Here is an 18,303-nt window from a genome sequence, read left to right as displayed (position 1 = left end):
GGGAGGAGGGCTGCCGACGGAGGAGGGAGGAGGGGACGGCCGGAGGCGGAGGGATGAGGGCGCGGTGGGAGGAGGAGGGAGGAGGGCGCGGTGGGAGGAAGAGGAAGGGAAGGAGGGAGTACCTCGGTGGCGGACGAACGACAGCGGCGGCGGCGGCGGACGATGGGTATCGACGCGGGCGAGAGTGACTGAGAGAGAGTGTGAGTGAGAGAGGGTTGGCCGCGTGGGGAGGATAAGGTAGGGTTAGTATTAGCGCTAGTCCGAGAAAAGCGCTACAGCTAAGGAGAATAGCAGTAGCGCTGGGCGAGGATACGCGCTACTGCTAAGTTGGGCTAGCCATGTGCGCCCAGTTCAAGCATAGCAGCAGCGCTTTTTGCTGGTACGCGCTACTGATAAAGTTATAGCAGTAGCGCGGTTTAATAACACGCGCTGCTACTAAGTAGTAGTAGCACATGATTTTGTCCAGCACTACTGCTAAGATGTTGTGTATAAGGTTCTCCCTAGTACAGTCCATATTTTGAATCACTTTGTCTCTGGTCCCACTTTGGTCCACTATAGCCACCTCCTTTGCGTTCTTTGGTATCTTCATGACACGATCTATCACCGGTTATTCTTTCCTCTCTCCAGTTTATTACAGCTTCAGGCTACTTAGATCGCCGTTCACTTTCTGCTTGTTGTGTTTTTCTTGGTGGTTCTCTTATTGCCTGGAAGACAAAGAAAGAGACTGTAGTTTCCCGTTTGAGTGCAGAGGCTGAGTTGCGAGCTATGGCTCTTTTGACGGCATAGGTGACTTGGTTACACTAGTTACTTTGGGATTTTGGTGTTTCTGTCACTATACCTACCCTATTATTGTCTGATAGTACATGTGCTATTAGCATTGCGCGTGACCCTATGAAGCATGAGCTCGTCAGGCATATTTGTGTTGATACCTTTTTTTGTGCATGATGGTATGCAAGATCGGGTTATTTGTCTTGACTATGTGCCTTCCAAGTTATAGTTGGTGAATTTCCTTATCAAGGCTCAGACTAGAGCGCGACATGGCTTCTTATCTCTCCAAACTCAGTGTTGTTGATCCATCATGAGTTCCAGGGTGGGTGTTAGAGTACTATAAATATAACCATATATCCTTTTGTATTTATCCTATTGTATAAGAAGTTTTCTACATATTTCCTACACATGTACATGTATATATACCGTCCTATCGCCGTGTGCGAATACAAGTTGTATATTTCCTAACAATTTTTTTTATCCTTTAATTCAACTTCAATTGAAAATATTGTTCACAATGAAAACTTTAAGTTGTCACTTCATTACATATATAATGAAACAATGTATTATGTTTATATGTTGGTCCTTAAAATAGACCATATGAAGGATATCATGGCTAGAAAACTATTGAACTAGCATGCCCTAAAAAGGTTGACATTGCAGCTGAGAATTCAGATACTTGAGGTCATGGGCGTGATGAAAGACGGATGGTGGCATTGTTTGAGGTGTTTAGAGTGTGATTTGTCTATGTGCTATACTGAGTAGCGTTTTGCTGGCATTGCTTGTTTTGGTAGTGCTCTCTAGGCCTAATTTATCGGTAGGTAAGTTGCGAGGGGTTTCACATGTTTTTCTCAATATAATCGAGCCACATATGGCTATTCAGTGATGTTTTCCTTGTAAGCGGGTCATTTCTCATTTGGCTGGATTTTTCCGTGTTTCTTTTGCGACAAAAGACACATCGTGGGTTGTTTCATAAAAAAAAAATGCATGTGAGTAATGGGATCTTGCTCGCGCCAACACAAGATTGTAGTGAGTCCCCAAGCATCTTCCATTCTTAATGCGTCCCGAATTAAACACCTTAATTATTATAAATGAGATGGTAATAATAATTAACTTGACTGGATGTGCATGCAAAATGTTGCTTAATTTCTTGTTGTCCGACCAGCTGCAATACTAGCTAATTAATTAAGCATGTCTGCCAAATTGTTGAATCGAGGGACCCTTCATAACGGTGACTGGATTAGGCCACCAGTCACGGTCATACCCTCTAGCCAGCTGGCAAACTCCTCGTCGTCCGGGAAGAGATCCGCCAACACGTCATCCGTGAACTGCATCTCATTCTTGATCGTCTAGCTCTGTTGCTCTTGCGCTATTCACATTAATTGTGTTGCATGCATTGATCGACAAGGAAGGTGCGGTAAGTAATCTAATCATATAGCTTGATATTTAGATCAAGAAAAACACAATGAAGCTGCTTTGATTCTGTAGTTAATATATACAACTAGCTAGAGATGTATCAACATGTATAGCTCACCGGTGATATTGTTGAGCTTGGTATTGTCCTTGAGGCGGCGGATAAGGTGGAAGGAGATGAGGATGATGCCGGTTGAAACCACGGCGACTGTCGCCGCCAACCCAAGGTTTCCAACGTTGCTCCGCTCCGCCATGGATATATACAAGAAGTTGTTCTTGCTCTTTCAATGCTACCTTTATTTCTAACCCTGGGTGTTGAGACAACCGAGGTAGCTAATATATATGTCATAATGAAAAATGAGGGAGGAGAAGATGACGATGGAGGCGGGTGAGACACGACATGCCTGTGTATATGTTGTCTCGTATAGCAGAGCCCTCGTGCATGCATGCACCTGGTTTCAGACGGACCGAACCAGTTTGCGGCGCCGCAATTTAGACAAAAGCTCTAAAAGGTTTGTTTCAGCTATGTGTTCTCGTGTGTTATTTTTATTTTATTTTATTTGAGATATGTTCTGGTCCTACTTTACTTGCTTGCACGGCTAAGTAGGTAGCGTCGTGAGATATTATTAAACACGCCGATTACAAGATATAGATATATATGTCACACACACACCACCACCACACACAATCATATATCTACGTCTTGATGTACTGTCGTCTTCTATTGTGCCACCCATGTGTTGGGTTGGATGCGTGCATCTTAGATATGTAGGGGTGGCGTGAATTTATATTATTTATAAGGGACTTCCTCATTGGGCCATATTTGAAATACGCTTCCCTATTTGGCCTTAAAAAGTATTTATATGCTATTTGGCCCTTAAAAATATTTTTCTATCCTATTTGGCATCTATCCAAATTCTATTCCTTATATGACATTTTCACCCAATAGTATTAAGTTGCACGTGAAAAGATCATCTAGTCCTAGTGTAGTATGTGACAAAAATTGTCCAGGGCATTTGGCCCGGTTTGTTAGCAACCCAGCCCTAGACCAAAAGGCAACAGCCTGAAATGTTGTTTATTCTCTCTTCACCACAACTGACAGGCGGGTTCTTTGGCAGACTTTTCATGTTGGCCATGGCTAACATTTCTTTTCAATAGATATAGGAGCGGCTCCCACAGTTCTGTTGACAGGGAACCACGACACGTCGATGCCTCATGATGACCATGTGACTAAACTTCGTGTTTTGACCCTTTTGCAGAAGTTTACCGAGATTTGACCCTGGTCTCAAAAAAAATCAGGATCTGACCCTTTTTCCTATCGTCATAATGTTTGGCGGTAGGGTATAACTGTCTACCACCACGTACTTTGGCGGTAGGACTTAACTGCATTGTTATGGCAATTTAACGTGAATAATACCTTACCGCCAGAGGATTTGGCGGTAGGCTGTGCGACCCTACTATCAAAGCCCCCGGCGGTAGGCATGCCACAAGTCTCCAATCGTCTACAATAACACTGTGAAGTACTAGGAGGCTAGTAGTAGTGGAACTGCATCTAGTACATAGATATAGATCGCGTGAGGCAGCAGGCGCTAGTCCTCTTGCTTTTCTTTTTTCACCAACCCCAAGAAGCAGGCTACATCGTGCAGAGTGGCAACAGCAGCTAGGACGGGCTCTAGTGCATGCATGCATATAGTACTAGAGTAGTACTAGTACTACCACCTGCTAACCTTGCAGGTTTGATGCATGATGCATGACCTATCGCCATATGCTTTTTGGCGATAGGGTTGCACAGCCTACCGACAAAGACTTTGGCGGTGGGGTTTTTTAAATCTCAAACGGATGTAACGGCGCAGTCAAGTCCTACCGTCAAGGGACCCGACGGTAGTAAGTTAGACCTTACCGTCATCCACCTTGGCGGTAGGAAAAGGGTTAGATCCCGAAATTTTTTGAGACCAAGGTCAAATCTCGGGAAACTTCTGCAAAATGGTCAAAACACGAAATTTAGCCTGACCGTGTCAAGCTCATGATGAAACATGGAGATTGCTGGAATGATTGGTGGTCATCGGAGATGAGCAGCGACAAGGCCACAATCACCAAAAGTGCAGTCATGGTGAAGCTTCGTCAAGGCATCGTCGGTGCTACTCCCCAGTAGCAGGAGGCATCGCCTTTCTCTGCACTGGTCATAGTCATGTGACATCACGTGGAGCTCCCTCGGTTGCTCGCCGGGGGCGCGGCCGTGAAGCCACCCCACTACACATAAGTGTTGATCGAGCTCTTGTGCCCATGGCTCACCTTCCAAGAGATGCTCACGCTCGTCGGGAACAACCAGTGATGTGGCAGGCACACTCGTGCTTACATCAGCGTGTCGGGCTGGCTCGGCAGAGCCTTCACAATCCGCCTAGCCTCTTACATCACGGATAGCTTCGTGGGCATCGTGTCCATCGGCTCACTTTCGAGACCATGCATGTGTCGCTCCTCTCAAAGGTGTCCTTGGGGGTGGCTCCTCCAGATCTCGATGATGGACCCAAAGTGACCCTTCCCCGCTGCTGGGGGCACCTCGGGGCATGGCCAAGAGTGATGCTTGTAGAGGCTAGCGGTCTCTTGCAGAAGAGCCTGGTGCTTGAGCCAAAAAGTAGAGGAAAGGGAGAGGGAAGAAGCAAAAGCAAGGATTAAAAGCACCGGGACATGCGCAGCCATTGGTTTAAAGAAAGAAGATGATGGTAAAGAGAAAGAGTACAAGAGGGACCACTCTGGTTAATGGAACTGGTGCTTCATATATTTACTCCTACGTGGATACTCGAGCAGCAGCATGGTGTTGTCCCTATTGTACATGCCCTCCTGCCAACCCGCCGCCAGCGTGAACCACCAGGGCCCACCAGCCCACATGAGCTGGGGGGGGGGGTCACCGCGTCCACGTCATTACCCAAGCACTGGACCGACGCAATAGAGCGCCACCGCACAGACAACCGCATCCGCGAGTGTCGTGCAAACTAGATGTGAGAGGGTCCTGATCGAGCAAGCAGCGAGCTCCGCTGCCACCTTCCGTGGTGCTCGCCCCGGCTTCATCGACGGCCCCTCAGGTGGCGGTGGTGCAAGACGAGAGGTGCTAGATGTCATAGGAGGGCAACATTGAATGAAGGGGTCAGTATAGGATATCATGTCAGCAACAACTACTTTGGCAGCAACAACTACGTTGACATTATTTCGTTTGAGCAGAAGAAATCACATCATCGATCATTGCGTCGCTTGCATGTAAAGTATCCGTCGAATGTAAATAGATCATAGTAACACTAGTCGATCATATCCAGACTCCAGGCAACAATTTTGCAAAATGTATATCGATAGATCGACGGCTCTAAATGGACCCCGATAAATCCCGGACGCTCTGATTTTAAGCATGTCATCCCGAACGTTTTTTCATGGTTACTTTAGTTGAGCCGAGGTGGCAACTTTGCCCCAATTCGTTTTTTGTCAGAAAATTGACATGTTTGCCAATTCGCATGAACTAAAGTTGCCATGAAAAACGTTTGGATTGTCATGCCTAAAATCCGTACATTCGGGATTTATCATTTCCGGTAAATTATGAGTGCATAGGTATGAAGTACTGGTAGACAGATGAGATACTCAGATATTTGAATAGTATTACTAAATTGTGGTGGTCGCTAATACAGAGAATAATGATAGATACACCTCTAGATGGTATGTAAAATAACAAAGCCCTCCCTCCAATTCAGATTGAGTAGAGCTCAGGAGGTGGAGATGCTCAGGCGTCCTCGAGTAGCTAGCTCAGGCGGCGGATCGGTGCCAAACACGCTACGGTATGCCCGCTTGTACCCCTCAAGTATGATTTCTGCGGCCTCTTCCTCATAGTTGTCGAGGACCTCCACATAGCCCTTCTCCTGCACCTCCTTGCAGACATCCTACTGGAACTCGGCGAAGCTGTCGTCCAACTCGTTGAACAAATCAGCGTCTTCGTCCTCCTCCGGGTCGCGGCGCGCGGGCTTCTCCCAGGACAGGACGTATTCGATCCTCTCCAGAGACATCATGTTCTTCACTGAAGGATGAGGACCCACCTTGCAGCTGGGGTCACCACAAGCGCCCTCTTTTCCATCAAGACGTGCTGCCGGCATGATCACGGCCCCCTGCTCCTCCTCCATCATGGAGGACCCCTTCATCTTCTCCACCGGAGGAAGAGGACGCGCCGGTGTGGTCATAGCTACCTGCTTCTCCTCCGCCGTAACGGTGGATCCACCTTCGACGCCGGCACCCGCCATCGATCGATCTAAGCAGTTTGGAGTGTTTTCGATTTGGAACCCCTTCTTCAGGCATCTTATAGTCGGTGTCGGCCTCGGCCCAGACTCTTGGTCCAAGAGGGTTCCGATTAGGGCTCCTTCCTTCAGGGTCACGCTGACAGCTGGCTTTAGATGAGCAGCGGACACGGACCGGCCGAACGTGCGCCGCCCTCATGTACGATCTTTTTTTTACGAGTGCATACCGCCCATTAAATATGAAATATCACATCAAATGAACTACCACATACGGATGTATATAGACATATTTTAGAGTGTAGATTCAGTCATTTTGCTTCGCATATAGTCATTTGTTGAAATCTCTAAAAAGATAAATATTTAAAAACGAAGGGAGTACATTGTATATTTTTACGCCTCAAGGGATTATTAATGAATGAATCATGGAGATGTAAATATACACGAGTTTTGTGTGGTTGCTTTCCCAACTTTGGAAGAGCAGTCCCTGCTCAGCTTCGCTATGTCGCAGCTGAATTTGTGTGCCACTGTAATATTATTACTTATGTGATGGAATTTTATCTATCTTCTCCTGGGTTGCAATTTGTCAGTCGATAAATACGCGATGCACTAATGATATTCTTGGGTGTGAAAATTTTGTTTTGTGCTCAAGGAAATTTTGGTCCACACTTTCTTGAATGCATTTTGGTGCAAAACACAAAAGAAGCCAGTTCTACGGTATGATCGATCAAATGAGCAAGCTAGTTAGCAATCTCTTGAATCGTCTGATATCATGGAGCTTCGTCCATAACTTTTTTTTTGAAACATCTATAGTTTTATTACCATTACAGACACAATGTTTTACATTTAAAATCCAAAAAATAATATACAAATTAAGTAACTTCTATTGCTAAGAATTTCAATAATATCTTTGCTTTGTGGTATCAATTTCCACAAGACGAAAAACTCAAGATTTGAGTAAAGAGACTGCAATTAGACGAGGGCAGCAATAATGCCCGACTCATTCATCTGCACAGACTTGATTACCAATAAGGTTCATTAACGTTCCACGAGTTCTCCATCGGAAGAGATAGGAAGCCTGAGCGTAAATTTCAACGCCACACAGAACCAAACCACAAAAAATAGTCTGACACGGTAACGTAGTCTGTTATTCCAGCTGGTACGTATGTACTATGTACGGATCCATGCTAGCCACAGCTAAGACGACCAACTGACACACTACAATCTTGGTGTGATTCAGGTAAGCTGTAATTATCGATCGATCATCCCGTTGCTTGTGTCGTGGGCATGCGCAAATTATAGAGCACATATATGAACACAAATAAATATATAGGTTTGTACTGAATTACAGTGCTTCACAGTTCACACAGATTTTTTTTCTTCCAGGGGTAGCAGTTCAGAGGAACTTTACCCACGCAGATCTCCTCGTAGTCGGCGGGGAGCTCGGCGTAGCCCTTCTCCTCCACCTCCTCCCTGATCTCCTGCTGGTACTCAAAGAGTTCATCCCTCAACTTGTTGAAGAAGCCGGCGGTCTTGGACATTGTGAAGCGGGGAGGCTTTTCCCAGGACAGGATGTCGTTCACCATCTCTACAGGCATCCTCTTCTTCTCCTCCTCCTCCGAACCGGCCTTGGGAAACCGCTTCTCTTTACCACGGCGCGACGGCATGGGCACCTCCACCTCCCGCGAACCGGCACTGGAAGAAGACCCCGTCTTGTCCTTCGCCGGTGGAAAGGGAGTAGTAGACTCCTCCTTTTGCCGCGTCGGCATGGTCATCGCCGTCGCCGCCGCCGCTTCGTCCTCCTTCGGCACACCCGCGAACTGATCTTTCTCGCCGGCAGTTGCCATTGCTCGATCCAAGGTTAGGTTGGGTGTTTTTCGTTCAGGAGTCTCCATCTTGTAGACGGTGTCGGACCAGAACTCCAATTGGTCTCCTCAGGCCGCACGAAGTTTGGTTAGGATGAGCGCCATGACGTGGCCCGGCCCAACGCGGATCGCATACGTGATACACCCTGTCTCTCCTCACCTACACAAAAGGAACAAAGAAAAACTAGCTAATATCGATGCAACTACTGTTCTGAGTGTTGAATCAGCCGATCCGTCTGGGCATTGGTACATGGGAACTTGCTAGAGCATATGATGGCCACGAATGAACCTAACCCCATGTCATGGTTGTCCTCTATGTTATATCACGTGAATAGCTTTTCGCCAGAAAATGCCAATGGTGGCCGAGCTTTAGGGAGCTCGTTTTCAAATTTCATTTTTCTCGAGCGTGATTTTGTTGAATTTATTTGTGAACACACATACACATGTATACTACATATGTGTAAATTTTCACAGTATTATGTTTTCACATGTGGCGTACAGAAAAAGGGAAAATGTTATTTTAAATGGGTCTTTTATTTTTGTTGTTGGGCCGGCATTTTCTTTTTTTTTGTACAACCTACAAATCATAACATTTTTAAATGAAATTTAACACATTCTTGTGGAATACATATATGTTTTCATGGAAAAAAATCATTTTTTTTTGAAATCTAAATATGCATTTTGATAATTTCAAAATATCGAGCTCCCTGGGCTCGGCCTCAATAAATCCGCACTCGTCTGTTTGGAAGTTACCTTGTGAGCGATCTGGACGGCGAGGAAAAAAGGCCATCCATGAGAGTATTTTCCAAACTACTTTCGCTACGCATGAATTTGTAAATCGGTATATCTCTGAGCTTGATGACTGAAAATGTTTAAGCTGATAATACCATCCATGCATGCGGCAGCGGAGGATAATACTCCGGTTTCGGAATTTCCTCAGGCAGTGTATGTAAAGATCAATGTGGATGGCGGAATTTCTAGGTCTGGGACGACTGGTGTTGCTACTGCGGTATGCAGGGATGACCAAGGCCTTTACTTGGGTGCTTCAACTCTTGTTTTACTAGGGGTCATAAACCCTCCCACTCTGGAAGCGATAGCATGTGAAGAAAGCTTTGCGTTGACAATGGATCTAAACCTCCAAACCTCCAGAGATTACACATACTGTCGGATTGCCAAAGTGTGATCAATGATATTGCGCCAGGCAAGGTGGCAAATATGAAGGTGTGATCAGGGGAAATTGTAGCATCAAGACCCTCATTCGCTCTTTATAATTTTGTCCATGCAAAAAGAGACTCAAATTATGAAGCCCACAATCTAGCTAGGTTTGCTTCTACTCTAGTTCAGGGGAGGCACACATGACTGGCCTCCCTCATGATACTCTTTTGTATTCTGATGATCATTAATCAATAAAACCTAGTGGATTGTCATAAAGAAACTACTGTTCAATATATCTATTATTACTTTTTCTTTATTTTTTTCATCTGAACTGTGGTTCAGTATTAACCGAATAAACATCATCGTTACAAGAAATCATGGACGCAAAAAAGAAAATACAACCCTCCACCATCTCCATCCCACACATAGATTTACGACTAGCTCGATGGAATAGCAAAATCGGCGCCGCCGGTGCCAAAGCACCAATGGTATATATTACAAGGCTTGTTCAACATTGAGGTTCAAGTTGGGTTCAACATTGAGGTTTTCAATCTATACAAGGCTTCTACGATGGTGCCTTCTTCTTCAAGGCGTTGGTCCAAGTAGACCTTTGCATGACGACTTCTCGACCGTAGGATACAATGTCATGCTGAATTTGGTGATGGAGTGGTACTAGCTGGACGCCTTCGGTTCATTCGGGAGATTTTAGTTTATTTGGCTTTTTTCAGAACCTAGGTTGTCATTTCCCTGTTTTTTGAGATGCCTTATATCAATCTATATATGTACCTAATAATAATAATAATAATAATAATAATAATAATAATAATAATAATAATAATAATAATAATAATAATAATAATAATAATAATAATAATAAAGGGAGAAAGATTTCTTAGTTCTCCTTTCATCACCCATTTATATCCGTTAATTTTATGTAAACCATAAAGATTGATGGTTGAGATTTAAAAGGAGAAAGGCTTCTCTATACCTAAAAAAAGGTTTAAGTTCCCTTTCCGTTTGGTTTCGGCAAGCCTTTCCCATGATCGATACCGGTACCTCACATACGCCTGATTTTTCCTTTGTTAGTCTTTATACTTTCGGACTCGGTTTATACCTACCCCATGCACGCCTAATAATTTGGGCTGGCTGCAACATAATTTCATTGTTAGGAAATAATAAGCATAGGAAAAAGCAATAGATGATAAGACATAGTTGCTTGTAGATGAAAACGGCCGAAGATGTACGGCTGGATCCAAAAGAATAACAATGGAGACGAAGATGTACAGCGGGATCCAAAAGAACAACAATGGATATGCAAATCGAGAAAGGCAAATGCTGGCGGTGAAATTTGCACAAAAAATTATGTGAGCAAAAACTAAACTTCATGACTTACATAGTTGCCTCACTACACAAACCAATGTTGAACTATGACATACTGAAATCTATGTCATACCGAAATTAAACATACTCCCTACTTGTCATAATGTAAGACGTTACATTATGAGACAGAGGAAGTATTATATTGCACATGAAGGAAGTAGCATGTCTTGCAGAGGGGAATACATATTAACTATTATTCCCTCCGTTCCTAAATATAAGTTTTTTAGAGATTTCAATATAGACTGCATACGGAGCAAAATGAGTGAATCTACACTTTACAATATTATATCTATATACATCCGTATGTAGTACATACTAAATAAAATTTCTAAAAAGACTTATATTTAAAAACGGAGGGATTACTAGCATAGAGAGATTGCTCCAACATATGAGTGCATGAGAGGCAGATAAGATAGATGGAAATTGTAGGGTAGATATTAATACATTCAAATACTGCAAACTATATAGTGCTCCACTCAATACTACTAGGGAGGGATAGATAGACGGTGAATACTACTAGTGCTCCTTCGATCTACTGGTAGAACTTAGCTGGTGGTTCGGTGCCAAAAACCTTGAGGTACGCCTTCCTGTGAGCTTCATGGTTGATTCGCTTGTTGTCTTCCCGGAAGTTGTCGGGGATCTCGACGTAGCCCTTCTCCTCAAACTCATCCCTGATCTCCTGCTGGTACTTGAAGTTTTCATCCCTCAACTTGTTGAAGAAACCGGCGTACTTGCTCTTCTTTCGGTCGAAGCGGGCAGGCTTTTCCCAGGACAGGATGGACCTCACCTCCTCTTCAGACATCATGTTCTTCTCCTTAAGAGGACCCTTCTTGCACTTGTCATGGCCCCCCTGCGAACCGGCCTTAGGAAGCCTCTTCTGTCGACCATGACGCCCTTGCATGATCACTGACTCCTCCTGCGAACCGGCCTTCGGAGACCCCTACTGTCCACGACGACGACGCGTCGGCTTGGTCGCCGCCGCCACCACCTCCACCTCCTCCGACGAACCGGCCGAGAAAGAAGGTCCCTTTGGAACCCTAGCTTCCGACTCGAGGCGATTCAGATTGGGGAGGAGACGACGCCGCGTCTTCTTCCATCTTATAGGGAGCGGCGGAGGCCAGCCTAGTCGGTGTCGGCTCGCTCTTGGGCTCCAGCTGGGCTTCTCGTGCCACGCCAGGTAAGATGAGCGCCCGATGCGGCCCGGCCAGCCCAGCTCCCAAACGAACGATTCTCATACGAGACAGACCAGGGACCTCCTATATGCCAGGGGCCAGTTCTAAAATCAAACCCGTGATATCTACATGCGCACGCTATCGCTAGCCACTCCGCCAGGCAAGCTATTTCTGAAAGAGTGGCAGCGCCAACGTAAAAAAACCAAACAGAAGCAGCAAAAAATAAAACAAATTCACAAAACTCCATAAAAACTTGTGGGCGAGGGATCGAACACAAGTCCTCCCGCCATGAAAACGCGTCCATAGGCACTGTATAACTGAGATTTAGTGTGTAAAATGGCAGCCGGGTATATATGAACAATAATACGTGTCAGATTAAAACTTTTTACAAAAATGCCAAACAAGATGGTTTTTAAAAGGAATTACTTTTTGAAATGAAAACATTATTTGGGAAACTCAAAAAGGTTAAAAAATGGAACAAAAAATTTAAATACAAGATTTTTTTCGAAATAATGAACTAGTTATTGTAAACACAAAACAGTTAAAGAAAAACAATAAGAAATTCGAAAATTAAATACATTTCAAAATTTAAAACTACTTTTACAAAATTCTAGCATTATTTTATTTTGTGAACTAATTTTGAAAAACATGAACCTTCAACATGTGAAGAAAATTTGGAAAAAGGAATATTTTTAAAAATTCGCAAACACTATTGAATTTTGAACAAAAAATAAACATGAGAAGATTTTTTTTCATATGTGAACAAATTTTGAAACCAAAGTTTTTTTTTCAATTTGTGAACAAATTTGAATAACATGAAGAATTTTCGAAATTCTTGAATAGCTTTGAATTTGTGAACAACGTTTGGAACAATTTTTTTAAAATTCACATACATTTTTGCATTTGCAAAGAAAATTTAAACATGTGAACTGTTTTTGTATTTGTGAACAAATTTTTTAAATGGGAACTTTTTTGAAACAAAATATTTTTTGTTTTGTGAATAAAACATTAAAAGGTGAATAGTTTCTGAAACGATCCGAACAATTTTTTAAAGCACGAACAACTTTTGAATGTTGAGAACAAATTTTGAAATGGAGAACAAATTTGGAAGCTCAAACAATTTTTGAAAGCACGAACAATTTTTGAATGTTGAGAACAAAATTTTGAAATGGAGAACAAATTTGGAAGCGCGAACAATTTTTTTAAATCATGAACAATTTTTAAATGTTGAGAACAAATTTGGAAGCGCGAATTTGAAATGGAGAACAATTTTGAAATGGGAAGATTTTTTGAAACTCCCCAACATAATTTGAAACGTGAACAAAAAGAAAAGAAAAAGAGAAGAAAAGGGAATTGAAAGATGAAATAATGAAACAGAAAAACAAAGAAAGAAAAAGAGAAAAACAGGAAAAACAACAAAGAAAAAGCAAACAGAAAAAACCAGTGAAAACCCGGTTCAAGAACCTTCTAGAAGGTTCCCAAAACCGTTCAGGAACCCTCCAGAAGGTTCCCAAAACCGGACGGTGTAATGCCAGCGCTATCTCCTAACTAGGCCGGCCCATCTTGATCGCTAGTCGCTCGCCTCTCTGTGTGAAGCCTCACAACTTGACGCAGCGAGCGTCCGTTAGGAAATTCCGACAGACCATCCATCCTCTCGCCTGAAGAGACATTGTAATGGGCCAGCCCAGTAGCATTGTTTGTTCATCTTGTTTTAAGTTCGTTCGCTTCGTTACTACTGTACTAGCACATATGCCCGTGCGTTGCAATGGGAGAGAAAATTGACATATCATCAGAACATTTGTTGTTACAACTAAATTATATGCAATTGTTCCTCCGATACGGTTGTCGCTAGGCATAAGCTGTAGTCGACTCTGAAGAAGAAGTTTGTTGCAATAGTGGCATCCGACTTTACAACAATGATGGTCAACTAATACGGTATAGGCGAGCCTCGCCGATAATGAGGTTGAGGAGGCACTCAAGAGAGGGTGCCTCGTCTTTGAACATGATGTTGTTCCGGTGCTTCCAAAGAAGTCGGACACCAATAAATAGCAACGAGGAGAGGCCTTTGCGGGGCGGAGATGGCGCTGCAACACAGGAGGTCATGCAACAATCCTGGGAACAGCTGTTGAGCTGCGGAGGCCCAGATGTGCAACGACACCAAGCGAGGAGCTCATGCGAGAGCTGCATCGAGAAAGAGGAGCCGACAAGGAGGTGGTGCATACTCTCGGGCTCCAGCCAGTGAGCCGACCAGAAACGACATCTCGAGCCATCGCCCAGGACCCAAGATGTGGGGGCGCACAAAATCGCCAGAGCATCAGGGTCGTGCGGGTTCAGGAGATTGGAATTTATGAGTTTAAATTCCTTTGTTTCTATACGCATGCACGTTCTTCCTTTATTGGGGGACACAATCTTTCTTATGCACAAATTCACGGAATTAAATTCCTTCATTTCCATATGCACATTTGTCCTTCCTTTATTAATGGACACCTCACCCTCAACCTTTCATGCAAAGCCGCATCTTTTCAGTTCTCTCGAATAGGCGCCAACCTTTTTAGGTTCTTTCCTTTCTTTATTTAGTATCGGTTCTCTTTCTTTGCTTAATTCCTTCCCGTTCAACCCACTTCTTCGCACGACTTACTGAATTTGCGTCACGGAGGTATATAAGTTGATGCAATAGAGTGTGATGAGGCGAGGTGGTCCTATTAATCAATAGACGAATTCATATTTGTGCAGACTAACATGAGCTTGTTCAGGTGGTAGTGCCTTTGTGTTTGGTGGTGAGGTTGGGAGTTCGATCCCTAGTACTTACAGATATTAATTTTGCCTCCCATTAGGGTCGCGTCGCATTTTTGCCTCCCATTAGGGCCTGGTCCGCGGCGAGGTGGGCCTCCTTCCTGGGCCAAGTTCGGGGCGAGGTGGGCTGCCTTCTTTCAGCCGAAACAGTGCAAACAGGCCCCAGAATTAGTACCACCTCGCGTGTATATATCTTAAATCACCTAGGCGAAACGAAAAAAAAATCTAAAATTAATCTAAGCGGGACGAAACCAAACCAAGAATACCTAGGCGAAACGAAAAAAAATCTAAAATTAATCTAAGCGGGACGAAACCAAACCAAGAATACCTATTCCCTTTAATAGTAGGTATAGATATAGATAAGTTCACTCACTTTCGTTTTTTATTTTCATTTATTTACTTTTGCTTATATTCTAAAAAATATATCTAGAATACACATATTCCTAAAGAAGTACTTAAGTATAAAAAATGATATTTATGCAATGTTAAAAAAGTAGACATCAAAAAATATATCTAAATACACATACTCCTAAAGAAGTACTTAACCATATATTTGGAAAATTATAACCTTATATAAATAAATGTTTCAATGTATGCAAAAAGTACAATGTGTATGAAAAAAGTAGACATCAAAACATGTATTTGAAAAAAGTCATGGTCTTTGAAAAAAGTAGACATGAAAACATATATCTTAAAACATGCTTACCATATATATTTTTTCATGTGTACAGAAAAACAGAAAATATGTATAAAAATGTAGAAATCAAAACATATCTTCAAAAATAATGTTAATCATGTATTTAAAATATGTTAAACATGCATAAAAAATGTTTCTTGTGTATAGAAAATGTATAATTTGTATGAAAAAAGAAGGAAACACAAACTATATTTTAAAAACCCAAAGAGAACTGAAGGAAAAAAGCAAAAAATCCAAAGAAAAAAGCAAGCTTATGAGAAACATAAGGATAACATGTAGAAAAAGAATAGAAAGAGAAAACAATGAAAACCGTAAAAGGAATAGACAAGATAAAGAAAAAAACAAAAAATGAACGAGCCCAGGCAATGTACAGTAAATAATAAGAAAAAACTAATAGAGAACAACGTCCGAGCGAGCGAACGAACCGAGCAACCTAGCAAGTGGCCGAGCAAGCATTCACTCTAATGGGCCAGCCCATACCTGCCGACGCCATAATACGAATCGCAGTAAGGGATATATAGTTGTAGAGAGCAACTAATCAAAGGGTGCTCCTTTTGAAGTATCAGTAAGGGTCACTTTTGGTGGGCGGGCTGGGAGGCGACACTTGGCATGCTCTCACTCGCCGCCACGTGGCATAGGCGCTCCCTCCAAGTTTTTTCAGTACGCATTTTCAGCTTTTAGACCATAAAATTTGGGTTTTTCGGCTTTACCCTGATTTTTCCTAGATTTTGGACAAAAAAAAGTTGAAACAAAAATTATTTCCGTTCGTATGTCTTGGCTCTCGGGACAAGCTACGCCAACGCGTGAAGGGGAGGGCGAGCTGCGCTGGCGTCGGCCAGCACCGGCGGCAAGCTGTGGTGGCTCGCGCAGGCACCCGTGAAGCTGCGCCGGCATGTGCAGACGTGCACGAGCACCGACGGCGAGCTGCAGTATCTCGTGAAGGCATCGGCAAGGCGAGGGTGAGCTGCGCCGGCGCGAGTAGGCGTGGGCAAGTACCTACGGCGACCTGCGGATGCTCACACGGGCGTGGTCAACGCGAGCTGCGATGGCGCACGCAGGTGTGGGCGAGCAACGGCGGTGACCTGTGGTTGCTCGGGCAAGCATCAGCGACATGACGAGCTAGCCAGCCTCGAACAATCCCCCATCCAACCAGTCCCCATCCAACCAGTCCACTGACGCATCGGATAAGGTTGAAAGGTCCAAGGGCACTTTGGTCCTTTCACGTGCCAGAAAATGGAAAAGAAAAAAAAAGCAACGGGAAAAGAAAAAATGGCATGTTAATTAAAACACATGAGCTGGGTGGCATTTTTACGAAGTTAATTTTGAGAGTGGCATTTGTGCGAAGCCCCGTATTGAAAGTGGCAAATAGCCAATTTTCTTGGTGAAATTTGCACGAAAAATTATGTGAGCAAAAACTGAACTTTCATGACTTACATAATATATATTGCCCCACTACACGAACCAATGCTGAACTATGTCGTACCGAGATCTATGTCATACCGAAATCAAACATACTCCCTACGTCTCATAATGTAAGACGTTACATTATCAGACAGAGGAAGTATTATATTACACATCAAGCAAGCAACATGTCTTGGCACAGGGGAATACATATTAAATATTATTCCCTCAATTTCTAAATATAAGTTTTTTAGAGATTTCAATATAGACAACATACAGAACCAAATGAATGAATTTACACTCTACAATATATCCATATACATCCGTATGTAGTTCATATTAAAATCTCTAAAAAAAACTTATATTTAGGAACGGAGGGATTACTAGCATAGAGAGATTGCTCCAACATATGAGTGCATGAGAGGCAGATAAGATAGACGGAAATTTTAGGGTAGATATAAATACAAATACTGCAAACTACAGTGCTCCAGTCAATGCTACTAGGGATAGATACACGGTGAAATAACAGCTCCTCCGATCTAGTAGAACTTAGCTGGCGGTTCGGTGCCAAAAACCTCCAGGTACGCCTTCCTGTGAGCTTCACGCATCATTCTGTTGGTGTCTTCTCGGAAGTTGTCGGGGATCTCGACGTAGCCCTTCTCCTCAAACTCATCTTTGATCTCCCGCTGGTACTTGAAGTTTTCATCAATCAACTTGTTGAAGAAACCGGCGTCCTTGTTCTTCTTTCGGTCGAAGCGGGCAGGCTTTTCCCAGGACAGGATGGACCTCACCTCCTCTTCACTCATCATGTTCTTCGCCGGAGGAAGAGGACCTCCCTTGCACTTGCCATGGCCCCCCTGCGAACCAGCCTTGGGAAGCCCCTTCTGTCGACCATGGCGCCCTGGCATGATCGCTGCCTCCTGCGAACCGGCCTTCTGTCCACCACGACGCGACGGCTTGCGCTCCGCAGCCTTGGAAAACCCCTTCTCTCCACCACGACGCGTCGGCATGGTCGCCGCCACCTCCTCCGACGAACCGGCCGAGAAAGAAGGTCCCTTTGGAACCCTAGCTTCCGACTCGAGGCGATTCAGATTGGGGAGGAGACGACGCCGCGTCTTCTTCCATCTTATAGGGAGCGGCGGAGGCCAGCCTAGTCGGTGTCGGCTCGCTCTTGGGCTCCAGCTGGGCTTCTCGTGCCACGCCGGCCAGGTAAGCGCCCGATGCGGCCCGGCCAGCCCAGCGCCCAGACGCACGATTCCATCCTCTCGCCTGAAGAGACATTGTAATGGGCCAGCCCAGTAGCACTTTTTGTTCAGCTCATTTTTTTGTCCGCTCGCTTCATTACTATTGTTCATTACTATTGCAAAATTTTGAACTTCTCTTCAAAAGTGATG

The 18,303-nt window shown here is 43.9% G+C and overlaps 2 protein-coding genes and 1 long non-coding RNA gene across 3 annotated transcripts; all 3 read right to left on the bottom strand.

The window, feature by feature from the left end:
* Positions 1 to 1,835: 1,835 nt before the first annotated feature.
* On the bottom strand, positions 1,836 to 2,552 carry LOC123115506 (uncharacterized). Its single transcript, XR_006456635.1, has 2 exons — positions 2,303 to 2,552; positions 1,836 to 2,137 (listed from the first exon to the last, which is right to left on the bottom strand). It is a non-coding gene; the product is annotated as an uncharacterized lncRNA (long non-coding RNA).
* Positions 2,553 to 10,362: 7,810 nt separating this feature from the next.
* Positions 10,363 to 11,903, bottom strand: LOC123115505 (uncharacterized). Its single transcript, XM_044536653.1, has 2 exons — positions 11,418 to 11,903; positions 10,363 to 10,612 (listed from the first exon to the last, which is right to left on the bottom strand). Exons 1-2 carry the CDS (start codon positions 11,745 to 11,747, stop codon positions 10,556 to 10,558), a joined length of 387 nt encoding a protein of 128 aa, XP_044392588.1. The 5' UTR covers positions 11,748 to 11,903; the 3' UTR covers positions 10,363 to 10,555.
* A 5,464-nt stretch (positions 11,904 to 17,367) lies between these two features.
* On the bottom strand, positions 17,368 to 17,999 carry LOC123115504 (uncharacterized). Its single transcript, XM_044536652.1, has one exon. It carries the CDS (start codon positions 17,917 to 17,919, stop codon positions 17,449 to 17,451), a length of 471 nt encoding a protein of 156 aa, XP_044392587.1. The 5' UTR covers positions 17,920 to 17,999; the 3' UTR covers positions 17,368 to 17,448.
* Positions 18,000 to 18,303: the final 304 nt, after the last annotated feature.

The sequence above is a fragment of the Triticum aestivum genome, chromosome 5B (assembly GCF_018294505.1).
Source record: "Triticum aestivum cultivar Chinese Spring chromosome 5B, IWGSC CS RefSeq v2.1, whole genome shotgun sequence".
Classification (NCBI taxonomy): Eukaryota; Viridiplantae; Streptophyta; class Magnoliopsida; order Poales; family Poaceae; genus Triticum; species Triticum aestivum.
This window is presented reverse-complemented; position numbering and strand designations above follow the sequence as displayed.